This window comes from Urocitellus parryii, chromosome 7, assembly GCF_045843805.1.
Source record: "Urocitellus parryii isolate mUroPar1 chromosome 7, mUroPar1.hap1, whole genome shotgun sequence".
Taxonomy (NCBI): domain Eukaryota; kingdom Metazoa; phylum Chordata; class Mammalia; order Rodentia; family Sciuridae; genus Urocitellus; species Urocitellus parryii.
Genome location: NC_135537.1, coordinates 166,845,365 through 166,872,389, shown reverse-complemented (window position 1 = coordinate 166,872,389; position 27,025 = coordinate 166,845,365). Strand labels below are relative to the sequence as shown.

Sequence of the window (27,025 nt, the reverse complement as noted above, 5' to 3'; positions counted from 1 at the left end):
GAGCTGCTGTCACTGCTTCCTGTCCCAGTGCCCCCAACTACCTGGCTGGGAGGGCCTGGAGCATACCACTTCCTTTCAGAAGCATCTGTCGGGGGCCCCTTCTGTCTACCCTCTCTCAAGGGTGGGGCCTGAACAGGGCAGGCTCCTGAGAATGGGGTTCCCTCCCTAGCATGGCAAGGACAGAAATCCCAGCTAAGTGACTTCCCTGTAAATCCCTCTTGGGGAATGTTGTGCTAGGTGAGCCCAAGAGGGCAGGCCACAAGGGGCCTCCATCCTCAAAGGTCTGGAATCTGACTGCCTGGGGGCAGAGTGGGATCAGGAATCTGAGGCTCATCCACTCTCCAGTCCCAGCCCTAAGAAGGGGACTCATCCTTTACCCCAACCCCAAGATCAAACTACCTCAGAGAACAGGGCCAGTGACCGCAGTCCACAAGCAGATAGGAGAAGCTGATGTCAAAGAACATTGTCCCCCCACCCCAGCATGGGATCCCAGGTCAGCTGTGCCCTACAGCCACCTTCTGAGACCTTGGCTTCCTGCTGGACCTTCCCTCTAGAAGAACGGATCTCCAACATGCACACCAGCTCAGGTGTCGCTCATACCCACAGGTCAGACATCTGCAAACTCGTCCACGGACACACAGCCACGAGTCCAGCCACATCACTGTCACTTGGGGGACAGGATCACAAGCTGACCTAGCCACAGCACTCACACAGCTACGGACACAGGTCTCATTCTCCTACTTACAAACACAATCAGGTCATGGCCATGAGCACTGATATCACACACAAAGACATTTGTGGGGCTTCCCCTTTACACTGCTGTGAAAGCATGTGCGCGCGCGCACACACGGGAACCATACTCACATACCCAGTCACCAACACAGTCATGCACAGCGTCACAAGCACAAACAGGCACTGACCTTTACACGGGCAAAGATACTTCTAGACTTTTCTCTCTGTGTCACACACATATACACATGGATCCCAAAATCGGCCCCTTGCTGACACTTGGATGCAGAGACACAAGCATAACCCGTCCCGGGCCACGGATCCCCCAGGCACACCCCGCGCGATTCCACATGCACAGTGTTCCAGTCTCTGGCCCAAAAACTCCTACACACACAGACACACTAGTGACCACACACTTCATAGGGTCCTAGATCCATAACACATGCACGCACACACGTGCACACACACACATAGGTACCACAGGCACTGACAAGCACATGGGTCCACTTGAACTTGCCCACCCTCTCTCTCTCTCTCTCTCTCACACACACACACACACACACACACACACACACACTCACACACAAAATCTCTCCTTGGCTCAGACAAAGCAGCGTGTCTGCCCCCTGTGTCTAGCATTACCTTATGGCCCATGTCTTGGCCTTCCATGTTTTCCCACAGCTTCTGTCTGTTGGGTGGGCCCTATCCAGATGCCCCCTAGACACCATCACACTCGGACACCCACCACCACCACCTCCCCTCAGCACTGCCCCTGGAAGTGCCTTCCTCCAGTGCACAGGGCAGGGAGCCTGCTCTCTCTCCTGCAGTCCCTGCCACCTCTGGGGCGCCAAGCCTCTTCCCTCCCTTCCCCTGCCAGGGTCTTCTGAGAAGGCCAAGAACAGCATGGCCTTGGCCCAGGCATGGAAAGAGGGTCAGGAATGGCCAGTGAAGCAGCCTCCCCCGCCCTGGAATCCCTGGCTGCTCTGGCCACCCTGTGGGCTTCTTTTTGTACAAGAGGCCTCAGGCCAGCCCAAGGCCACAGAGAAGGACAGGCTGGGCAACTTCGGGGACCCTCTAAATAGAGCCCCTTGGCTATCACCCTTTTCCTGCTTCTGTCCCTCCTTTCTTCCTGGGGGCCCCAAACACCCAGACACAAATGCTGCCACCCCCAAACAACTGGGAAAAGACTCAGGGTGTGGCCCCCAAATCTCCCCCCGGGCTCTGCTCCTGGCTCAGGGTGGCAGGTAGGGAGAGTGGGGCATGCGGGCAGCACTGCACCCTGGCGGCACGTCCCTCTGACTTTCACCTTAGGGGCCACAGCCCCCTTCTTCCTCACAGATCCCAAATTCCTCCTCCTCACCTCCCACCCCCAGGCCGAGTCTCTCCTAGTCCAGGAGGGGAAGATTCTTTAATTAAAGTTTTCCGGAATGCAGGGGGCTGGAGACTGGGGAGAGGCGGGGTGTAATTTAGAGAACTGGTTTCCGTGTCTTCCCCGCTGGCCCCTGGGACCTGCAGAAGGGGGGAGTGGAGATGGGGCGGCTTGGAAAACAAGGGGACTCCCTAGAGCTGGGGCTCCCAAAAGGCTGTTTATTCCCTAGTCAGTCCCTTGGTACACACACACAGCCCCCAAGCCCTGCCTGCGCCCGGTTCCCTAGTCTTATTTACTAAAATGCCTTTTGTATCCGCATTTCTCAGGGACAGATTTCTCCTTTCCCTCTCCCTTTCTCCTCGGTCCTCGGTTTTCCAAAAGGAACAAATGTGACATGGAGAATTGGGTTTTTGGTCAAAGAACAACAAGCCTACCCCTCCCAGACAACTACATTTTCCAGGAGCCCCCCTTTTGCTAGGATGGCCAGGCAAGAAATGAATACAACCGAATTCAATGGCATCTCGGATCAGCAAATACCATATTCACTTCAGAAGCTCAAAATTAATCTAGTGCAGAGTGGGGAGGATCTGATGAAATCCCCCCACTCCTCTGCCCCAGGGACCCCTTTGGGCAGCTTTTGGGGGTCTGAAATAGGAAGGCAAACGGGGGTTATTGTGGGGAAATCTCTTGACCAAGGAGCTGCGGAGGTAGGGTGGCAATGAAGAAACAGGATGATTTTGCCCATGAAGACCCCAAAATGGAGAAGAGGAGTGGCTGGGCCCCAGGGACAGCGCTGGATTTCCAGAAACCCAACTGCAAGCAAATGGAGGGTCTTCAGCCACCCTCAGATTGGGATGGGTGGAGGGTCGGAATCATAAATGAGAGACCTTCAGAGATGGGGAAAGTCCTCCAGCCTCTGCGGCGGGTAGCAGGGAAAATGGTGATTATCGGAGCAACCAGGAGTTGGATTCTGAAGGCGACACCAGCAGAAATCCAGGAGGGGTGGGCAGCTGGGGGACTGGAGAGAGGCAAGGAGAAAGGAGCCCCAGCCCTGCCGCCGCCCACCCCCGAACCAGCGCCCCCCACCTCCCCCGGGCGCGGCGGAGAGATCGGGCCGCGGGCAGACAAGAGGCGAGTCTTACCACCAAATTGGGTAGCCGGCGAGGACCCTGGTGCCACCGAGCAGGAGGCCGAGGAGCAGCCCGAGCAGGTGGGGCTCCATTAGAAGCGGCGCGGAGGAGGAAGTTTGCCCGCGACCATGAAGAGGGGGAGCGACGCCCCCAATAGTTGGAACAAAGTCCACTTGAGGTTGGAAATGACTTTCGGGCTTGTCAGAAGCGCACCTCCACCCGCAGCCGCCCCCCTCCCGAGCCCAGCGCGGAGCAGCCGGGTTTGAGGATGTCAGCGAGCAGCCAATCAGCGCCCGCGGCCTAAGGTAAGAGATGAGTCTGTAGTTCAGTCTGTCAATCACGCGCCCCTCCCGCCCGGCCCACAACTCCGGCTCCGGGAAGGGCATCGCCCAGCAAACTTGGGCAAAGCCCGCGCCCCGGACACAGTGGGGCCTTGAGGGGACACGGCACGCCGGACTTTCTCTTGGCCTGGGACGGCCGCAATCCCCCGCAAGTCAGGTTTAGGGAGCTCGAGTTCTGACCGACCCCGCGTTCACGTGGTGACGGGTTGGTGTGGGCATTACTGAGTGGCACATTTTCAGTGGGGAGACCGTGATCCCCTGGGACTTAGGCCCGCGAGGAATCGACAGTAGAAAGCACAGGGATGTTTGCAGAACCCCAGCTCGGGCCGTCAGGACCGGAGATTGGGAAATGCAACCCCTCCCAGTCTCCAGCCTTCCCAGCCCCGCGGGCCAGCCAGCCGGCCCCGCCACCCGGCCGCAGGAGGTCGCTTCCCGGGTGTCCGAGAGGCACGCGGGAGAGTCCGCGGAAGCTCGAAGGTCTGGCTGCGGGCGGCGCCGGGGGACAGAGCCGAGTGTCATTTGAGTCTTTTGTCAGGGATCAGATTGGTATCGGGACCTCCTGCTGCCTTTGCATTTCCTGCAACTGACACCAGCGGCCAGTTGCATTTCCTGCTCGCGGAGTCGGGTCACTTTCTCCTCCTCAAGGCGTTCAGGCCCGACCTCAGAAGCCCGACCCGCAGCCTCTTTTGGATCTTGGGGTCGAACCCTTTGGAGTCACTGAAACGTGGCCGCCCTGCCCAGGAGCTACTGGGAGCCTCCCGGACCCCCCTCTCAGTCCAACTCTCCGGTCCTGATCCCTGGGCCTTTCTGCTGATGGGGAGGTGTATCCTGGGGTTTGGCGATTAAGCTCTTATCCTGAGCTGACAGCACATTCATCCGAATACCCCATCCCTCCCAATGGGGGGGGGGCGGAATCCTTCCAGTTCCCCTGCAGGGCCGGAGGGTCCTCTTTTTCCTCTCCAGAGCTGAGGAATTAGGTCTCAGGCCGCAGTGAGATTTGGGAGACTCATCCCATCACCTGGGTGATTCCACCTAACCCCTTCCCTGGGGCTGTGGGAGGATTCAGGGTTCCGGTGCAGCCCTGACTTGGGGGTGAAGGAAATATGGCCGATGAGAGGCAGGCAAGTTTGGGGAACTCTGGCAGAAAGGGCAGGGAAGAAGCCCACCTGAATCCTGCCCAGGCTGGGAATGGTGGGCTCTCCTTGGGACTGGGGGGTTGGGGGCAAGGCTGAAGGAGGAGGACAAGACATTCCTGGTCTTTGATCTGGGCTGCTGGTATCCACAGCTCGAACCCGCTGCTGCTGGCCCAATCTCCGCACAGGGCCTCTCCCGGTGCGGGGAGAGCAAGGAACTGGCCCCTGGGGGCACCAAGGGTCGGGAGAGCCGCCTGGGCTTGTCACGGATTCTGCTGCGTTCCTAACCCAGTGCTTGACTGGAGGGGGTGGGGTGGGGGGGAGAGATGAAAGAGAGGAGGGAAGGGGAGAAAAGGGAGAGACCAAGTGGAGAGATAGAAGCCCGAGAGACAAAAATAGAGATGGGGGGGTGGTGAGAAGCTACCAACAGAAGGAAGAAAGGGAAGAAAAGAGAAGGGGAAAGGCAGAGAGGGCCCAGGAGCAGCAAGGAAAGAAAATTCCTGAACCTACTAAAGAGCAGGGGGCATGATGGAAGCTGCAGAGACGGGCATCTCCACAGTTGCCCTAAGGGCTGGGTTGATTCTGAGGCTCCCCGTTTCAGATTCACCTGCAAAGGAGGTAGTAGTGGGCTTCCCGTTGTTGCAGAATGCAGAACCCCAGAACCAGGGCTGCAGGAATAGAGAGCCCTCTACATACCCCTCATGGATCAAAGCCTGTTAGAACCTACCTGGAGGAGTGCTGTCTTTCCCATGGGCTTCCAGGTGGTTTTCTGAAAAGAGCTGCCTGCTGGAGTGCAAATTCTGCCCAAAACAAAACAAAACAAACAATCAAAGAAACACCTGGGGAGTTTCAGAGCCCCATAACCAACTTTCTGAGAGCTGGGGAGACTGTCTTCCCTGGCCACCAAGACACCACCGAGGATGCAATGTAGTAGGAAGGCAGGGGCTGAACTAGATGGGCTCTTGGAGTGATTTAGGGCCTCAAGATATTCCACAAGTGCCAGCCCTAGGAAGCAAGAGCACAAGATCCCAGTGGCTTTAGGTGGTGTGTGGTTTGATTGTGATATGCCCAGCAAGCCTTGGCAAAACTGGTCATTTCATGAAGGACTGTGTATATCCAGATGCCTCCTCTGGGCTGCCTGGAACACTATGGACACCCAAGGAACAAATAGATGAGAAGGTGAATCCAGGAGCCTGCTGGCCCAGAAGCCTGGGGAATAGAGCCAGAGAGGACTAGAACCTGTCAGATGAAGGCATGTCGGCAGGAGGCTGGGAGAATGGAGGCCTGTGTGGGGATTTCCCCCCACTTGAAAGTTCCCCAGAGAAGGGGATTCCTAAGCCCCTTCCTCTCCCTTGCCAGGTGTCCTTCCTTCAACACAAGCTTAATTTCCTTCCTCCTGCCCGCCCAGCGCTGCCGGTGGGAACCGAAGTATGGTCCCTTCCCCGGGCAGGGAGGGCGCCCCTGAGTCACGAGTCACAAATGGAAACATCTAATAGCCGCCCCGAACCTCAGGGTAGGTTGCACTTGGTGGAGAAAGAGTTAAATCCACTCCAAAGCCAGCAAGGGTGGGCGGGGTGGAGGAGTCAGCGCGGTGGACCCGGAGGCCTCCGCCCCGAATGGGAGGGTGGTCTCTGGAATGGGGGCCGAGAAGGCAACAGGGGCCCGGGGACCTGGGGGCAAAAAGGTGGCACGTAGGAAGCACTTTATGTAGTGTGTGTGAATGGCGTGGAACTTAGACCTGGGATGGGGACCCCCTCCCACCCCCACCTCTGTGGCTGGCCTGTGGTTCCTTTTGATGTGCGCTCCCCGGGGCGCGCAGTCTGCCGCTGGCCGCGTATTCAGCGCCGCTCCACCGGACCCCCCTGCCGCGGCACCTCCTAGACAAAGAATACGGCGGCCAGGCCCGCTCGCCCTCAAAGGGCTACCCGTCTGTCGCTGGGAGGGAGAAGGAAGTCGCCAATCCAGGCACTGACTGTGCCATTCATTTTTGCTTGGAATATCCCCAGGGGCTTCGGGGGACGGCATATGGGGGGAAGCGATGGAGGGGCTGGAGCCTGGAGCCGACCAGCCTAGGGAGGATGAAGGGAGAGGGAAAAGACACTGCAGGCGAGGAAAACGGCAAGTGCCAAGGTCCCAAGGCCTACAACAGGAACTCGCGGGAACACCACGAGGGGGGCGCATAGGGGTCTCCAAGACCGCTCACCCGGAGAGAGGAGCTTTGAACTTTCTGCTAAGAGCTATAAGGGCTCCAGAACATTTTAAACGAGCTCCTTGGAGGTCACTGCAAGGTTGGACAATAGTGGGCACCTTGGAAGCAGGAGGACCACAGTGAGTGGTGGGCACAGAAATGAATTGGACAAGATTTCTGTTATGTCCAACTCCCTTCTCTGGCATAAATGTAGAGTCCTGGACATGCAGGAAACTCATGACCTGCACCAGGTAAGCACAACGTCGGTGAGCGACAAATCCAACCCACAAAGGCAAACAGGTATCTTCTCCAGGGCTCCCTGCCTCTCCCGCGCCACCCTGGCACGCCCCCTGGCGGTGGAGTTGATAGTGAGGCAGGAAGTCAGCAGGCAGGCGAGGTGGTCCCACCCTGCCTGCTCTATGCAGCGGGTAGTGGGTGCCTTTGGTATGAGCTGTCAGAATCTTTGGGGATCCTGGTTAAGTGGGCATCCTCTTGAGTGAGTGACTTAAATCTCCACAACAATCTGAAGTTTAGCTGAGGATAAGGTGTGTGTGGCTTCTGGCTCCCCTCCCTGCCCAGGTGGTTCCCTTGGGAGGGCCCAGAAGACCCCAGAGGCAGGACTCAGGCCCAGGTGACCCAAGTTGGCTCTGGCACCAGCACGCAGGGACGACAGGATGCCTCTGCCCAGCATTGACAACCTTGACTTTCCACCAAGATGCTGGAACCTGAGAACAGTTGTCCATCCAGTCGCCAGTCTTTCATGGCCTGGGCCCACCCTGACCCCAGGACCACAGGTGACAGCAGTTCTCCCTGTCTGTCTCAGTCAATCCCAGGTCACCAGAGAATTTTGGAAAGCAACTTGAGTCCTTGGAAGGGGGTGAGCAACAGAAAGAAAATGGGGCACCGTTGTGGCTGCCCATCCTCTGGGAGCCTGCTCTCCTCCATTGGGGAGCGGAGATAAGACTTTCCATCTCTCAGGGAGTCGTCAGCGTTAAATGAGAACAGAATGCCAGACCACAGAGAGTGAGTAAGAAATATTGGGTTTCTTTGTTCTTTCGACCTGAGGACTGAGCTCCGATCTCTCCCTCCATGCAGCTAAGTGGTCCCTCCTCAGGCGACCAAAGCCTTCTCCAGGAAGGATCTCTCCAGGAAAATCTCTGACATCCCTGCCTGAGACTGACCTCAACATCTCCTTAGAGGAGTCCCACATACTCCTGGCAGTGCCCCCTCCCTGTCACTCTGGGTGGCTTGCCCAGCTCTATTTCCCGTCATAGCCCCTTACACTGACTCGGTATCACATGTATGATGCACCAGACGTACCTGCCATACGGTGCCCATTTCCTGTTCTGAAATCTAAACTCCATTAGGCTGCAGAACCCCCCAACACCTAGAGTAGGGTCCACACACAGTGGTCCCATGTACACACTGTTGATGACTGGCCTAGCCAGGAGGCAGGACTGAGGTCTCAGGCAGGAGGACCACAGGTCTGTGCTCCTTACGGTCCTCCAGGGTCCTCATTGCCCTCCTTGGAGTAGATCTCGGCCCCCAGAACTCCTGCCCACCCCAGCTACCCTCAGTCCGGTGAGGGTGAGATGAGGCCTGCATGCCTCAGTGGGGTAAGATCAGGGATGGGCAGTCCATCAAAAAGTCATTATGGGAGGGGGGCTGGGGTTGTGGCTCAGTGGTAGAGTGCTCACCTAGCATGCTTGAGGCACCGAGTTCGATCCTCAGCACCACCTAAGTGTAAAATAAAGATACTGTGTCCACTGAAAACTATATATATATATTTTAAAAGTCATTATCATACGGGCACCTGTGGCTTAATGGCCCCCCAACCACGCTGCATTCCCTCTCTCTGCTCTTGTTCAGTCTTCTTCCACACCCCCCTCTCCTGCTCTTATCTCAGAGCCTTGATCCCCACAGATGGCTGACCTGTCTGAGGCCTTTGGGACTCTGACCCCAGCCCTGTTCTTAGCTTAGGTGTGATCCTGGCTAAGGAAGTCCAGACCTCTGTGTGGCTGTGTGTGGCTGCTGTGGTGTCTCTTGGACAGGACACAAGCTCCTGGGTTTTCCTTCAGTGCCGCCCTGTGAGTGAGACATCAGCAGGAGTGGGAAGGAAGGGAGCCCCAGGGGCAACCCCAGAAGGGCTAGGGGACATCTCTGATCTCCTTCGTCTGCAGCCTCAGCCAAGCTTAGCCCTCACACCTTTGCCTGGCCTCTGTGGGCCGGATAATGTCTCTGTTTTTCCTGTCACCTGCAAACATTGACAGTGTGCCTGCTGCAGGTGAAGCTCCAGGGAGGAATGAACCGGTCCCTCCTGCAGGAGTCTGTCTACGCCTTCATCAGTCATCGGTGCACGCAGTTAGCATGTTATGCCGGAGGACGGCTCATTCACAGAGGCTTTGTGCCCAGGCAGCCCCTTACCAGGTAAGCCCTCATGAGCAAATGCAAGCCCAGGTTTGGTCTGCATCGACCTTGCCATATGCTGGGGACAGTCACTCATTGGACAATCAAATAAATGTTTCTAAAAATTGAGGTAAGAGTTGAAGGTTCTTTCTTAGTGGGGAGACTTCGGTGGGATACAACTGGCCTGATGCTATCTTGGGAAATGGTGCAGAAATTTTCCATTTGTGCCCTGGTTTGCACTTGTCAGAGCTCTGCTAACGAATTCCCTTTCACAGACCAGGATGGCCAGGGGCAGCCCCGGCTGAAGCCTCTGTGTAAGCCAGCTTTGGCCCTGGGTCCTGGGAGCTTGGACTCGTGGATGGGAGCCCAGGGGGCTGGCAATGAGGTCAGAGCTGACTCACCTGCAAGACCCACAGGCCTGCGGCTGACACAGGTGTGGGCAGGTCCTTGGGCAAACCAGGGACACCTGCCTGGGGTTGCTCACATCCCACCTCCTCTGCGCCTCTGCCTCAGTGTCCAGGTGAGACCCAAATGGAGCTTCACAGAGCTGGCTGGAGAGACCCCCTCTGAGTGGTTGCCTCAGATCCCACAAATCGCACCACAATTCTAGTAAATTCCAGTTTTGCCTCTTACTGTGTGGCACTGGACACACTACGTAACCTCTCTGAGCCTATTTCCTCAATTGCAAAATGGGTATGATAACACACGTTGCCTATTTAATGGAGTGGCGACTGCCGTGTCTGAAATGACTCCTGGGATGAACTGAGTGATAGGGAGTCCTCCATTCCATGCCGTTATGACTATCAGCTATTCCTCTCTGAGCCTCAAGAGGGCAAAGACTTTATCTAGGGTTAGTTTCTTCAGACTGGCAGAGGCCCCCCAGTTTGTTCTTTATCTATTCCTCTTCCACCTGGCTTAGACATTAAATCCCAAGTAGTCTCAGTGAAACATGAGGAGAGGTCAGCTGGAGTGTATAAGAGAATTTCTGGGAAGAGTTTTTTGGGACTTTAAAATAAGATGTTATAAAAGATACCCTTCTTCCTTGCTTTTGGACATTGTTTTGTCTGGGTAGGAGGTCTGGAGCTGCAGCAGCCATCCTTTGACTATGAGGAGAGCTGTCTGAGGATGAAGCAGTGGAAGACAGAGCAAAGAGTGGGAAAGAAACTGGGTCTCTTGGAACTACCAGTTGACCCAGCTATTCTACTCCTTGGTTTATACCCAAAGGACTTAAAAACAGCATACTGTAGTGACACAGCCACATCAATGTTTATAACAGCATAATTCACAATAGATAAATTGTGGAACCAACCTAGATGCCCTTCAATAGATGAATGGATAAAGAAACTGTGGCATATATACACAATGGAATACTACTCAGCCTTGAAAGAGAATAAAATCATGGCATTTGCGGTAAATGGATGGAGCTGGAGAATATCATGCTAAGTGAAGTAAGCCAATCCCCAAACACCAAAGGCTGAATGTTTTCTCTGATACATAGATGCTAATCCATAATGGGGGTTGGGGCATGGGAAGAATGGAGGAACTTTGGATAGGGAAAACGGGAGGGAGGGAAAGGAGGGAGCATGGGGGTAGGAAAGACAGTGGAATGAGACGGACATCATTAGCCCAAGTGCATGTATGAAGACACGAATGGTGTGACTCTACTTTGTGTACAACTGGAGACATGAAAAATTGTGCTCTCTGTGTGTTCTGTGCATTGAAATGCATTCTGCTATCATGTATAACAAATTAGAATAAACAAAAAAAAATTTTTTAAAAAAAAAAGAAAGAAACTGGGTCTCTGACTCCATTGCTGAGAAATCAATGCCCTCAGAAGAAACTTCTTGTGATGTGAAAAAATACATCTCCCTTATTGTCTGGGCCACTGGAGGCTGTTCCTGGCAGCCAAGACCTCTGACTACATCTCCAGCCTCTTCACCCATGGTGTCTGGTTCCGAGCAGTTGGATTAAGTGGTGCTAATTGATTTATAAGCTGACTTGCTTTAATTTAAAGGCTGGAGAGGGCTAGGGCTTCTTTTTCTTAGTTTGGGGTTTTATCTGGGTGGGGTGAGGTTGGAGCTGGGCGACTCATTCAGAGCCAAGTTACAGGAGAAGGAAACAACAAAAAGAGGTTGCAGGGCTGAGGTGGGGCTTATCCGGAACATATTCTACCAGTTGCTGCCTTTCATTTTCCTTAAGAAGTAGCACCTCGACTTCTAATGGCTACAGCAGATCTTTTGGGGAGATGAAGATGCTTCACAATTACAGATTGGTGAGGGATGCAGATCTTTTTAAATATATCAGACGCCACTGAATTGTACACACCTGTAATCCCAGTGGCTCAGGAGGCTGAGGCAGGAGGATCACAAGTTCAAAACCAGCCTCAGCCATTTAGTGAGGCCCTAAGCAACTTGGTGAGATCCTATCTTTAAATAAAATACTAAAAGGGCTGGGGATGTGGCTCAGTGGTTAAGCGCCACTGAGTTCAATTCCTGGTACCAAAAAAAAAAAAAAAAGATGAGTGAGATATGTGTGAATTGTATCAATTAAAAAAGATGAAGAAAAGCTCAACTTCTTCCTTCCACCCTCTCCTCCAGTCTTCTATTCCTGGGGCTCCCCAAATATGAGTGAAGCCCCATTACAAGCACTTCGTAAGGTGGCCTGCTGCTGTGGGGGACACTGGTGGCAGTCATGTTTGGGACAGGGGCTTTGTTCTACCTTCTACTCACCCACTCTCTGTCCTCTGCTCCTGCCTCACCCTGTAACTCAAGGGGACTGAATCCCCTCAGGTCTATTCCTCGGGGCCAATTAGCCTCAGGCTGGGGTGGCAGCAGGAGCATGGGCCTGTGATCAGACCCGGCTCCTGCACTGCTAAGCCCTGGCTCGGCTTGTTACTGACATCCCTGAGGGCCCATCCCCTGATCTGGCAAATGGGGACACGGATTCCAGAAGCTCGAAGGGTTAAGTGGCATGATTTACCCAAAGAGTTCAGCTGCCTACTGTGTGCCCTGAACTCTCGCCAAAATGGTGACATTCTGCCCAGACTGTCCTAGTGATTGCAGGTCAACCATGATGGTGACAGTGACAATGTTTCCAGCGCTCCTGCTCGGGTCAGCCCAAAGCCTTCCTTCTCAGCCTCGTCCCCTCCCCCAGTCATATTTTCTGAATCCCAAATCCATATGCAGCACAATCAAAATGGCTCTTTTACATGATTCTTTCTCCAAAATGTGAAGGAATCTGAAATCTAGTTTGGTCAAAGGTTGGAACTTCAAGAACATCTCTCTGGCTACCGGTATTGTTCTGTAGCAGCTAGAGAGGACCCTGGTGCCCCGCAGGATGAAGCGTGGTGTCCTCGTGACTTTGAACTGAGAACGCTCCTTTATGCCCATTCCCTTTCCCCTCGTCCTTCCCTCTTTCTGGGAGTTGTCACGGAGAGGGTCTGCTTGGTGCAATTAGGACTTTAACGACTCTCCCACTGTCACTAAAATCCCTTCCTGAGAGAGAGACAGACAGACAGACAGACGGCCACACATTCAGAGCCTCTGGGAGCAGTGGTACCTGATTAGAACGAAATTACATTGTGGATGAAATCGCATCGTGGTCATCGAAAGCTTCCTTTTCAATCAGAGTTATTAAGTGCAGTGCAAATTAATTAAAAAAAAATAGCAGCAAATAGCAGAACAGGTGGCGGGCAGCTGTGGACCAGGGTGGCAAGGAGGTGCCTGGAGTCTGGGAAGCACTGGCTTGAGGGACAGAGGCACTGAGTACACGCAGTCAGGACGCCCCACAAGTGTCTGCCGGTGCAATCAGGGCATCTTCTTGGTGGCCTGCACCTGCTGGTTGCTGGAGACATTGGGGTGAGTGAGGCTGGAACTGGCACCACGGGGGATCCCCAGGGTAGCATCTGGGATCATCCTGAGCCAGGATCCCCCCAGCATATTCCCTGTCCTGGGGCATCAGGAGATTAGGGGACACCTCTCCAGCCTTAGGACTGTGCTGGGTGACACAGTGGCTCAGCACCTGGGCCTCCGTGACCCAAACACTCGTGGTGAGACAGGAAGCTTGACTGTCTCCCATATGTGCAGAGAGTCGGGCCAGGTCCTGGGCCACCCCTCTGGTCTAGGCCTGTCAGAGGCTTTCTGTAGGAGTGGGTGGGGAAGGAGAGGGAGAGGGTCATAGAGTGGCTGGGTCCAGGTCAGACACCCACCCCTAGGTGGGCGGATCAGGGCCCAGAAGGGACTTGGGCCTTCAGCTGTTTCCCTCCAGTAAGAGTGTCAAGGACCCAAAGGAAGGAGATGAGAAACCAGGGTTCCAGCCCCAGCTCTCCCTTCACTTGCTGTGTGGCCCTGGGCAAGGCATCTACCCTCTCTGGGTCCCTGGGTCCCTCCAGATTGAAGTGGTCAACTGAAGTGGCCAACTGACTTCTGGTTCTGACCGTCAGTGGTGGGATTGTCTGCCTCCCTGGGGGATCCCTGTGGCCATCACCCTTTGTGGTGCCTGTCCCCTTTCAGGGTAGACCAGGACACTTGCCTGGACTGGCTTCAGGCCTCTGGCTGGGCTGGCCCAGTCTTCAGTGGGGGCCTATCCTTCTAGGTGAGGGTGGTAGTGTCCAGCCCTGAAAGGTGCTGGAGGGGCAGGCCAGTGCCTAGTGTCACTCTTGGCCAGCTCCACACACTCACAGGAGAGACAGGTCCCGGCAGTGAGGGAGGAAAGGAGAGAAGAGACAGAGAGAGTGTGTGTATGTGTGTGTGTGTGTGCGCGCGTGTGCACACACACACATGTGAGTGGGCTTGCACTCGTGGCTGCCCCTCGTGAAGGTTGCCAACTTGAGTTTAAGCCTTAGTTCCAGAACACAAAGCCTCCTCTCTGGGGGCTTGACCCCTTGGATCCTGCACCCCTAGGGGCAGCTCAGCTACCCCCAGGGAACTGGCCCCAGCAGGGCCTGGCTGCTGGCTGTGAAGTGGCTGGGAGGGAAGTTTTAATGATACACAGCACAAGACGCAGGGGGAGGAGAGAGGGGGTGGTGGAGGAGAGAGGGGAGGCTGGGGGGAGAAAGAAAGGCCTCCTGCCAGGCCTGTTGCCAGGAGACCGCCAGGCAGCCAGAATCAGCCCTGCTCTTTTCACAGTTGCCTTTAAGCAGGGAGAGAAAGCCTGGGCCATAAAGGGGGACATGTGTTGCTGGGTGTGTAAGGCTAGCCTCTGCAGTTAGGGGAGCCCCCGCCCCACCCCCACCAATGCCCCGAGAGAGCCCCTTGCACCCCCAGCGCTGCCCCCATCCCTGGGGGTTATGGATGAGGGAGACTGGGCTGCGGGAAAGCTCTCAGCAAACCAGTGGCCCTGGCCGCTGAAATGTCACAGCCACCTCTGGGGTGACACTCACCAGCCAGGGCCCCTTGGAAGCTAGCAGAGGCAGGGGCAGGAGCTCAGGGGACTCCAATGTGACATGTCCATGGGAAAGTGTTTCTGCCGGCCCTGGGTGGGCCCCTGGGGCCTGGGGTGTCTGGAGTCCTAAGGAGCCTCAACAGGGGACTCAGGAGAGTTGGGCTCAGGAGCTAAGTCCTTGAACTTACACTCTGGCCCCCTGGTCCTTGTCACAGATCCTATGGAGGGAACGCGCCACTCTAGGCTGAGCCTTGGCACTTGGGGGCTGTGGCTGCTTCCATCAGCAAGTGTGTGTCACACTGCCAAGAGAGTAAATAGGGAGGATTGTTGACAAAACAAGGACTGGAGTGTCCCTGGCCCTGGCTGTCAATTGAGAGACATGTCAACTGAGTGAGTGACAGCAGTGCTCTGGCCCAGGGGCTGTCAATGAGCCGGAAGCAGCACCACGTGCCATGCGTGGAAGCTGGGCGGGAGCCCGTGGAGGCTCCTCTGGCAAGGGGCATGACGACCCTGGGCTGGAGGGCTCCTCTGTCACGATAGAGGAGGAGCTGGTCCCTCTGATCCTCTGCTAAGCCACTGAGGTCCCAGTTCTGGTCCTGGGAGCTACCAGCCCTGTAAGAATCAGTGTCAGGACCAGCAGCCCACCCCATTCTCCATCTGGGCATCTGACTTCTCTTTGACCATCTGGGGAACTGCTGGAGGCTGACTGAGCTCACACCCCTGTGTGCACCTCTGCTGGTGTCCTGGGCAGCCCCATTTCCCTGGCCGTCCCGCAGGACTGCCCCACCATGCGAAAGAGCCCAGCACCTGACAAAATCAGACGTTGCCGGGTCTTCCGAGAGAGCTCACTCCGTGCACACCTGAGCACCCAGGCGGTTCCCACGGGAGGAGGCTTCTGGAACTCCCTGAGGAAGCAGTAGGATTGTGGGCCTCTAGACGCTTTGGGGGTCCTGATGGAAGACCTGCTTTCCCTCCAGTCTTCCTCGCACCTTTCTCCTGCTGAGGGGGGATGATGTACTAGTTCTGGAGTCTTTCCTTTCTCCAACCCTGGGTCGAGCCCCGCCCCCCGTATCAAAGCTTGCTTCTAGAAGGGCCTAGTCACCGTGCAGTAGTTACCCAAAGGGCTGATTTGCCCACTGTCAGGGGTGGGGAGTTGGGTGAGAGGCAGTGGCTGTGGGGGGGGGGGCAGGTGGTGACTGGTTCCCATTACAGAGAGCCTCTTGGGGGAGGGGAAGGCTGCCAGGAAGGGAGAGGTGGAGAGATGGGTCACCAGGGAGTGCAGTGGGGACACCCGGCAAGTTGGGCAGGGCCAGCAGAGCCGGGTTGAGCTCTGCACCAAGAGGCCGAGAGGAGAGTCCCCATAGCGGAAAAGCCCATCTTCCTGGCAGGTCACTCACTTTCCATCCCAAGAAAAGCCAAGGGCTCAGGGAAGCAAATGCACCTAGCTGGCGGGCTCTGGGCAGGAGCTGCCTTGGCCTTGAGGCCGGACGGAAGTTTAGTCCTCCCCAGCTGCCTCTTTGCCTCCTCTCCCCTGGCACACCCTCGCCCATCCAGAGGAGCCAGTGTTAGCCTGGAAGGTCCCCTTCCTCCTCAGACTCTACCTTCTGCTGTTCCGTGATGGCCCCCAGGCAGCTCCTCCAGGATCCCCCCGTCCCACTTCTCTGGCTTGTAAGGGGAAAGTCCCAGAGGCCCACCCTGCCTCAGAAGCAGCTAAATAGGCACAGACAAACTCACCTGTCTGCTCTCTTCCTCCCCTAGACTGGGCCAAATGCCCCAGCTAGGCGCCCATACTCCCTTATTATTTTTTAAAATTGGTTCTTTTTAGTTATACATAACATTGAGATCCATCTTGACATATTAGTGAAAGCATGGAATATAATTCGCTCTAATCTACCTCCTCCTCCTCCTCCTGAGGATCTTGGGATGGAGCCCAGGGCCTCCGCTAGGCAGTGCTCTACCACTGAGCTGCACCCCAGCCCCCTCCCTCTTTCTATGCGTGAGGCAGGACCATGAACCAACCTCTGGGGTTCACGCTCTCCTCCTCCAGGAAGCCTCCTCGGCTCACAACTCCCTTAGTGCCTTCCGGATTCTTTTAATAGAGTGACTGCCCACCCAAAGTGGCCCTTGTTAGTTACCAAAATTTGTCCCCAGGGCTCAGGGCTGATGGTCAGGTGAGTGGGGTTAGTTGTAACAGGAGTGTCCCCCCTAATGCAGGAAGGAGAGACCAAGCTGGATTAGAGGGAAGGGAGGAGGGTCTAGGCCCTAGCTGGCCCCTTAACTCCCCCCCTTCTCTACCTGTGCACAGCACCTTGACCATGAGGTTGAACCATTTTTGCTGAATCATGGTCTTTCCCTAAAATGATGGAGTCGGGGAGTGAGGCAGGGTGCTTCTCTTTCAGACAGGACCCTCCCTAGGGGATTTCTCCTTTGGGACCACTGAGAGGCCCCAGGACTCAAAGGTTTTGTACCCAGAGACTGGGAGAGGAGGCTGGGAGGATGGTCAGGGTCACAGTGCCATCTGCTGGGACTTTTAAGAATAGCAACTGGGGGGCTGGGGTTGTGGCTCAGTGGTAGAGTGGGGGGCCTAGCACCTGTGGGGCCCTGGGTTCCATCCTCTGCCCCAAATAAATATATAAAATAAAGTATTGTGTCCAACTACGGCTAAAAAAATTAATATATTTTTTAAAAGAATAGCAACTGGAAAACACTCACCATGTGTGTGGGAAATGAAAATAATACACCACAGATCTTGGAATGCACCTCAGATATTGAACCCTCATCCTACCCCCCACCCCAGCACCAGGTGAGAAGCACCAAAAGGTGCAGGGGACATGGGGGTATAGGGATTCTAACTGGGGTTTCCAAGGCAAACCAGGGCCCTGCGGACATGAGCTACATTCCTTGGAACGGAAGCTATGTTTTGAACTTCACCCATTAAGTATGGTTTCTAGGGATGGTTTCTCTTTTTCAGAAGAAAATATGAGATTGTTCTTTGCCTTTCTATGTGAAATGGGGTTTCAAGATCAAAGAACAAATACACACTTTGTATCTTTCTGTTTTATTGCTTTGATGGGAGGAAGCAAAGTACAGTATGTCACATTTGAAATGTCAATGATTAAAAATGGTTTGAGGATTGGGGTTGAGGCTCAGTGGTGCAGTGCTTGCCTAGCACGCGTAAGGCACTGGGTCTGACCCTCAGCACCACATAAAAATAAATAATTAAAGGTATTGTGTCCATCTACAGCTAAAAAAATAAAAATAAAAATAAACGGGTTGAGGTGGTCATTGCATGTCAACTGCTGAAGAAATGGGAGAGATAGATAAGAGAACGAAATGAACTAGCTAAGTGCTTGCCATCTGATAAAGACTCAATATGTTAAGGACAATTTATTGATAAAATGAAATGCCCAAGCTGGGTGTGATGGCGCACGCCTGTAATCCAAGTGACTTGGGAGGCTGAGGCAGGAGGATGGCAAGTCTAAGGCCAGTTTCAACAATTTAGTGAGACCCTACTTCAAAATAAAAAATAAAAAGGGCTGGGGATGTAGCTCAGTTGTAGAAAGCCCCTGGGTTCAATCCCCAGTACCACCAAATTAAACAGGAGGAGAAGGAGGAAGAAGAGGAGGAGAAGGAGGAGGAGGGGGGTGGGAGGAGGAGGAGGAGGAAAGAAATGACCAGTGAAGAAAATAATTGGTTTTCCTGGTAAACCAGGATGGAGGTGAGCATATGCCCAGGGTCATGGGTGATGTCCTGGTTGGAAGCCACCTGCTAACTTCTATTCTTCTAACCCAGAGATGTGCTGCTCAGTATTCTCTGGAATAATTTAAAAGTCAAATGTATGAATGAAGAAATTCAGAACTCAGGATTTGGGTTTGTAAAAGAACTCTTTGGGAAGATCTCAGTAGAGGACTCTTGCAAATATTTCATACTTACTTCCCCTCCTCCTCCTCCTCCTCCACCTCTTTTTCTTCTTTTGGTACTGGGATTGTACCCAGAATTTCTTATCCACTGAGCTTCATTCCCAGCCCTTTTTATTTTTTATTTTGAGACAGGATCTCACTAAGTTGCTGATGCTGTCTCTGAACTTGCAATCCTCCTGCCTCAGCCTCCTGAGTTGCTGGGATCAAAGGTGTGCATCACCACACCCAACATATATATTTCATGTAGCACTTGTTTTACTGCTTTTCCCTCTGCTTGTGGAATCCATCTCCACCTCCAAGGACAGGGCTTAATGCTGCAAAGCTGATGTCCCTGAGGCAGGGTTTGGAATGTAAATGAGAGAACATTTGGGGTGGATCTGATGCGAGGGACTCAGGCCTGCCTTGGTTTACTAGGTTTATTTCCTCATCATCCTTACTACAGTCAATTTGAGAGCCAGCGACACCTGCCCTTCACCAATAAGGGATATGTGGTCCAGGATGACTGTGTGTTGAGGTCACAGTTCTAGCAAGTGCTGGAACTGAGATGTGAGCTCAGGTCCATCTCATTTCAAAGCCAGGGGTCAGGGATAACATCAAAGGGCCAAGGCCAAGTGCAATTAGGTGGTCCCACTCCTACCGGAGACATGAATGGGAGGCTTGGAGGGACAGCTAGCAGTCAGTGAGGCTCCATTTTCTGCTCAGCTGGTAGAGGACAGACTTGGTGTATGCCTTTAGGGCCCACATGTACAGCTAGGCATGTCGTGTACTGCAAAAAGGTACTGGGCATCAGAAGATACCAGTCACATCACGGGGATATTTGTAGTCGTCATTTTCTGATGGTTGGAAATAATGTATGAAGGAGGGACCTGTTTCTAAGTCACTCAGAGGGGCTGGGCCAGAGGGTAGTGCCTGTTGGCTTCTTGTGTACATCCCATCTTCCTCTACCCAAAAGAGTGAGCAGTCATTGGGAAACTCCAGGCCATAGCTCCAATCCCCTGTGTTGTGGGGGTGGAGGAACCTTCCTCATTTTCTGCCCTCTCCTGGTGTCTCCTTCCAGAAGTCACCAGAGAGACAACAGGAGAAAGCCAGCACTGTCACAGGTCTTGCTGTTCCTCTCAGAGATATCTGGCTGAAGAGTCAGGCTTTGCCTGTCCCTGCTGGAGCAGGACCTCGGGATTGAGGGTGAGGTGGAGAGGGAAGAGGGAGGATGAGGAAGAGCCCAGTGAGTGAGCGGAAGGAAGAGATGGAGCAGCCTGTCTAAAAAAAAAAAAAAAAAGAACGAAAATTTTCCCCCATAAATCATTTGGGGAAGGGGAATGTGCTTCTCCCAATACCATCAGTGGAGGTTTGCAGACACTGGACCGTTTCCTGGGGCCATGTTTGTTGCAACAAGTGTGTGAATATATAAAGTGCCAAGCAGATGCTGTTGTTTTAGTCAGCTTTGTCACGGTTATGACTGAAGGATCTAACCAGAACAACTATAGAGGAGGAAGGGTTTATTGGGAGGCTCATGGTTTCAGAGGTCTTCGTCCATAGAAGGCCAGTTCCGTTCCTCAGGACAGGCTGAACAACATGGCGGGACAGTGTGGCAGAGGAAAGCAGCTCACATCATAGTGACCGGGAGGCAGAGGGGGAATCTCCACTGGACAGATACAAATATATACTCCAAAGCCACGCCCCAAGTCCATCTCCTCCAGCCATACCCTACCACGTCAGTTAATCCATCAGGGATTAATTCACTGATAAGGCTAAGGCTATATCACCCAATCATTTTCCCTCTAAACCTTGCATTGTCTCACACGTGAGCTTTTAGGGGACACCACACCTAAATCATAACAGCTGTCCAGCAACCCGCGGGCTCATTGAGAGGCCATACAGATGTGGATTTACAATTCAGGCAACTTGGCAGGGAGGCCTGGGCAGACAGAGGGGATTCTTCAAGACCCAAAGCAGTTCACAAGGGGGCAACTTCCTTTTCTACACAATTTTAAATAGATTTTCATAACTTTCAAATATTACTTACCATGGCAGTTAAATACTTATTCTATTAGGTATGCAAATATGTTTGCCACCGTGCTTCACGGCACATACCCTGTCCCTGTGACCACAACCAACTGGATGGACATGGTTTGGATTCCTGGTGTGTAGGCTTCCTGTCCAGGGCTGACCAACAGCCTCTGACAGGTGCCGACAGCACCAGTGCTGAATAACCAAGCCACAGTGAGGGTGTCAGAGCAACCACGATGCCAGCTATAAGTCCTAAGAACGGAGAGTGAATAGCAGCGGAAGAAGATACATTTGGAAAGAGCACACGGTGAGGAAACCAGCACTCAGAGCTGGGAGAGAAAGCCCAACTCAGGTACCTGGGAGTTAACGGTCCTGGAAGCCTTAGCTGGCCGTGGGCCTGATTACACCCGGTGTTCAGCCTCTTCTGGCTTCTAACAGCACTTCCTTCCCTGTGGCCCATACATGTTCACTGAGTGACCACTTCTAGGGGGCTGCCTTCAACAGGAGGCAAGGGTGGGAAGGTGAGGGTTGGAAGACTTACACCTAGAAAAGAGGTTGCCAAAAAGGAGAGGGACCAGGCAGAGAGACCAGCACAAGCCTCCTCGGAAATCTGACTCATCAAATTTACCATTTACTAAGCAAGTATGTGTTACTATGTGTCAGGATCTTGTTTAATCCTCACAACCAGCCCAAAGAGTAGTTTTATTCCTATTTTGTCCTTAGGGAAAGGGAGGCTCTGAGAGATTTTAAGTGACTTGCCCAAGGTCACCCAGCTAAGAAGGAAAGCTGAAAAGTCAGCCTCTGTATCTCTGCTTTCCAGGACAAGGGACACTAGGCTGGGTTGCTTTGCATCAATATTTATCACCTAGTGAGTTCAGCCTATAACCAGGCATCTCTGGGTTGGGAGAGGCTGGGAGGTAGGTGGAGAATCCACAAGAAAGAACCCTACTCCCTCTCTCTCCCTCTCCCTTCCTGCGCCATCCCTGGTCCCCAAGATTATGCCAACAAGCAGGCAAAGCCATGCTTAGAACCGAGAGCCCTTTTTACCTTAAGGTCCCTGGAAGCAATAGGGCTTTGGAGAGGGGAGCGCTCTGGGGTCGCAGTGTGAGAGGATTCCTTGGGCTGGAGTGGCAGGTTGGCGCAGGCAGGGTGCAAGGAGGAGAGCGAGGGACTGTGGGCAGGAGGGCAGGGTAGATGGAGGGACAGGTGGGCTGCGAGATCCGCAACCCGCGGGCTCATTGAGAGGCCTTGAGCAGGTCACTTCTCCTGGAGATTTGCATTCGCCGTGTGCAAAGTGAAAGAGGCGACCCCCGGAGCCCCTCCGACTTTACTCTGGGAGACTTTCTGGGTTCCAAAGGAACCACCCCTCCAGCGCTGAGCATGCCTCCATCCTAGAGCCGAGGCACTGCTGACCAGCAGGGGGCGCTCCTGCAGAAGGCTGGCCGCCCGGCCGCCCTCCTCTCACGCCACTTGCCAGGGAGTCAGGGGCCGGAGGTGCTCCCTTCTCCGACGCTCCCAGCCCAGTCTTCTCGCCCTCCCTTTCCCCGCTCTACGTTGTGGGGTTGGTTGGCTGGGAAGTTCCTGGAGTCCGGCTCCTTGGGCAGGTCATTTTGCCTCCCTGTGCCTCAGTTTCCCCCTAGCACACCGGGTTGTGTAAGGGAGGGACAGATGAGTCATTGGGAGAGATGTCCAGTCACAGGGAAGGAAAACATGCTTCCTTTTCACACCCCCTCATCTTTCTCGGGGCAGGGGCTGCTGCGTCTACCGCCCACCAAGGAGAGGCAGAGCCCCCACCCATAGTCAGGGTTACAGTTTGCTTTAAACTTTTGTTTGAAATCCTTTTGTGCAAAAGCAGAAATAATTTCTGAATCGTTCATGGCACCTGGCACTGTGACTGATACTCAAGATGTCGCTATAGAATGGCTTTTTTTATTTTTTATTTTTTAAATCCTTTGGAAAGGAGGTGGGAGAAAGTCAGTGTGCTGCTTCTGAATCACGCTGGAAGGTGTCTACATTTATCCCTACATTTCTCACCACTGTTCTGGGAGAAAGTCAGACAGGGAGTGTTATACCCATTTTATGGATGACTTCACAGAGCAAGTCAAGGACAATTTGTTAGGACCTAGGGTTTTCTTCATAAGACCACCTGTTGGAGTCAGTGACCCCTACTGGAGACATGTAGTAGTACAGCCAGGTCCTAGTAGACACTGACAGCCGGGTCTTGAGGTAGGCAGGCACCGGGGTGCTAAGCCCAGAGGAGAAACTGGGGTGACCCTTAACTTTGAAGCTGGGGACAGGGCCTGAAAATGAGATTCTAGAGTCCACAACACAGACTGGAAAGGTTTAGCAAGTTTCAAAGGACATTTCATATTCTAAATTCCCCAACACCCTTTCAATCTCCTTCTACTCCAAAATTGAATTCAATATAGCAAAAGCATGCTTTGTGGGCTCACCCTTTACAATGGGAATGGCAACCAGTGGGAAAACATGGTTCCTTTCTAAACACTCTTGTGGCAAATTAGGATAGAATGTGACATTTGGTAAAGCATGGAAAGAAGGACTGAAAAAACAACCACTCTGAGAGATCCAGCTCAAATATTACTGCATCTTAATGTTGTCCTGGCTACGCCCTCCCAGGGGCAAGGAGCCAATTGTCCTTCCACCTGTATTCCCATCTTATTTGGTACTTTCTCCTCTTTATTGCTGTACACGTATTAAACACATAGCCTCTGATGCAAGTTTACTGGGTTCTAATCCTTGTTCTGCACTTGGCTGTGGGTCTCAGTTTCCTCATCTGTAAAATGTGGTGAGGATTAATATAGTAGCATAGTAAGCACTCAGTAATTAGCTTCCACTTATTTGGAAATATCAGATACAGGGGCTGGGGATGTGGCTCAAGCGGTAGCGCGCTCGCCTGGCATGCGTGCGACCCGGGTTCGATCCTCAGCACCACATACCAACAAAGATGTTGTGTCCGCCGAGAACTAAAAAATAAATATTAAAAATTCTCTCTCTCCTCTCTCACTCTCTCTTTAAAAAAAAAGAAATATCAGATACATTAAATATTTATCTATATGTCTTTCTCAACAAATTGTGTGTCGTTCAATGACAGGAACCGAATAATTTCTTACTCCAGGTGTAAGAGGCACCTCCGTATTTGTGGGTTCCACATCCATGGGTTCAACCAACCACTGAAAAATATTTTTTAAACAAGTTTTTGTCTGCACTGAACATGTACAGACTTTTCATTATTTCCTAAACAATATAGTATAACAACTACTTACACAGCATTTACATTGTACCAGGTGTTTTAAGCAATCAAGATAAGATCTAAAGTACATAGGAGAATGTGCATAGATTACATGCAAATATTATGTCATCTTACTTTCTTTTCTTTCTTTCTTTCTTCTTCTTAATCTTCTTTTTTATTTCTCTGAACTGGAGATTGAACCCAGGGCCTCATACATGCTAGGCAAGTGCTATACCACTGAACCACATTTTGATTTTGAGACAGGATCTCACTAAGTTGCCCAGAATGGCCTCCAACTTGCCATCATCTTGCCTCTGCCTCCTGAATACCTGGGTTGACAAGAATGTGCCATATAAACCCAGGTTTGAGTCTCTCCCTAGTTTGAAGAAAGAGGTCTGGCTGGGCCCCTGGAATCCCTCACTGGGTTCAAGAAAACATGTTGTGTCCAACTGTTTACCAGTCAGGGCTCAGTTAGCCTGCACTTCCTGTAAATTTATCTGGATCTATAGTTGTGAAATGTATCCTGGAGGAATTGGCCTGGTGGCCACCTTCTAAAACTGCAAGGAGACTGTGCTTCACCAGGGAACTTCTGAATTTCAAGATGGGATCCCTTTCTTCTCACCTTCCTTCACCAAAAGTAAGAAGTGATTCCAATGAAAATAAACTCAAAGATGCTGCAGATGCCTGTGTGCACGGTGGATCTTCAGGGTATCATGTGTGGCCGGCTCTGAAATTATTCTTAATTTCTGTTTCCTAAGAAAGTTGCTCTTGCCTTCCTCTGTCTTTTTCTTCCTTCATTTTCCTTTCTTGTGAGCAGAATCCCGGGCTGGCCCTGCAAGGCTCGCCTTTCTGTTGTAAGACATCCCTTGGTGCTCTCACAGGAGTCCAAGAAAGACACCTGCTGCTCCGAGCTGCCTGCCCAGTCATCTCACTGTGTTCCAAGACCTCTGGAAATGCTAGCTGGGGGTGGGGTGGGGAGTTATTCATGAGTCCGGTTTGCAGGCAGAGCAAGAAATGGATATTTGCCTGCCTTTCGTGAGTGGACATATGAGAACCACGGAGCAGGTTGTTTCCCTCTAGGCTACTATCAATTTACCTACCTACCTACCTATGTACCTGCCTATGTATCTGCAATTACTACACAGGACGGACTGCTCAGAACACTCCACCCAGCTCCACTATGACTAGCATTGCCCTCTACTAAGAGAGGGCAATCACCTTGTCTCTCATGAACATTATAAAATCAAGGGCAGGATTTCTAGACATCAGTAAATCTTGTCTGATTGTCCAGGGTCTGGTGTCATTTATTCATTTCTAAAGCTCTATCTGTGGGAAGATGTATGGGATATAAAAGAAACAGGGGAAGGGCTGGGTGTGGAGCTCAGTGGTTGAGCACTTGCCCAGCATAGGAGAGGATCTGGGTTCAATCCCTAGCACTACAAGTTAAAAAAAAAAAAAAAAAAAAAAAAAACCAGGGAACACCGTCTCCGTTTAGCCAGGGTGCCTAACTCAAGGATGGTGTGCATTAACATAGTCACTGGTACAAAATAAAGTTGTGCCAGTGAAGTTTCTAGCACCAAGGTGATGAGTGAGCAGAGAGAGGCAGAAGTTGCAGGCCAAGGCAGGCCTCCAGAAGGAAGCTTGCTGGCCTCGGTGACAGGTGGGGAATGCTAAAGTGTCCTTCGTTAAGTGCAAAAATCTGGCTATACCAAGGGCTGACGGAAGGCCTCAAGCAGGCAAGAGAGGGATGGTCATTCAACACCCCACACAACACAAGCTAGAGGGTTAATGTGGAGTGGGAAGAAGAGAAGGGCGGGGGGAGAAATAGAGGTGACAGGGCTTCCATTGGAATTGCCACGGTAGGGGTGAACTCTGTCAACTCCAGACAGAGCTCCCCAAGAGAGGACTGATGAATGGATACCATGGGTGACACCTTCCAAGAATACTTCCCTACTCCCTTCCCAAGTATCTTTCCTGCTAAGGTTTGAAGTTCTAACATTGCGGATTTACTCCTAAGTACGTGTCTCCTTCTGCTTTTAGTTCCCCCCACCTTTATAAACATCAAAAATGCTTGTAAAAGAAAACTTGGAAAATACACAGAGGGTAAAAACACTTTTCCCACACCCCCATCCTCCATGGCACCCACCCATTTGTAACATTTTGTTCTTTTTCTGCCTTCCTTGACATTTTTGGGCTCAGCTGTGAGTCTCCTGTGTAGGGATTCTGAAGCCTTCTTTCTCACTTAGCTTCTGTCCCATTCCAGTTCCATGTTCTAGAAACATCAGGTTCCCCACCACCAAATGCCAGTGAGTTCTGTGACCTTGAGAAGGTTACTCACCTTTCTGGATTTTAGTGTTCTTGTCTGTAAAATGGGGACAATGATGACCGATGCCCTAGCCCACGGTGCTCCAAAGTCTAAGGACACAAATGAAGGTCACAGGGTATTGCCAATACCACTCACATGTGTGGGGTCAGGACTGATGGAGTGGTCAGAAGAGAACTAGTCATAATGACTGGCAGAGAAGGCCGGGTCACAGGGAGGGTGGGGAAGGACAAGGAGAGGGACAAGCGAACAGACCGCACCAATCCTATTTAGGCCTCCCCAGGACCAACCTCACGGGCTCTGGTGCTTTCCCTCAGAACTGTTGGGGCATTGCTCACCCCGCTTCCTATTGGGTCCAGAGTCCATTTCCGCTGGTGCAGCTGAGAGGGAGACTAGAGGGAGACAGTCACCTGAATGCCACATTTCTATTCACTAATGGCCTCGTGGGGAACTCAGGGGGTTTTCTGAGTGCTCTCTGGCTGGAAATTGGAGGTGTGAGGAACCTGGGGCCAAGATGGCTGGTTCTTGGGGTTTGGCAGCAGATGGAGGAAGAAAGGGGTTCTGGAGACACTTTGGAGCTGAATTTGATTCAACTGTTACAAGACCTTTGGCTCCATGCTTGTGACCTTCAAGGGATGCATCGTGTATGTGAGTGTGTGTGCGCGCACGCGCGTGCACATGCATACAAGCACACTTGGGAGCAGGTGCGTACCCACAGAGGAGGGAGACGCATCCCTGAGCAGCGGCTGCCTTGGGCTGCTTCATGGAGACAGGTAGCTGCATGTGTATGTCTAAGAATGTCCCTCCCGCGGACCTGTGTGGACGTGTGGATACAGAGCAGCTGTGG

General features: G+C 52.7%; 1 protein-coding gene across 1 annotated transcript in view; it reads right to left on the bottom strand.

Moving 5' to 3' along the window:
* Positions 1-3,320, bottom strand: part of Wnt3 (Wnt family member 3) — a 36,761-nt gene extending 33,441 nt beyond the window's left edge. The window contains exon 1 of the mRNA XM_026408238.2: positions 3,241-3,320. Coding sequence (XP_026264023.1) covers positions 3,241-3,320 — 80 coding nt within the window. The remainder of the gene's footprint in view (positions 1-3,240) is intronic.
* Positions 3,321-27,025: the final 23,705 nt, after the last annotated feature.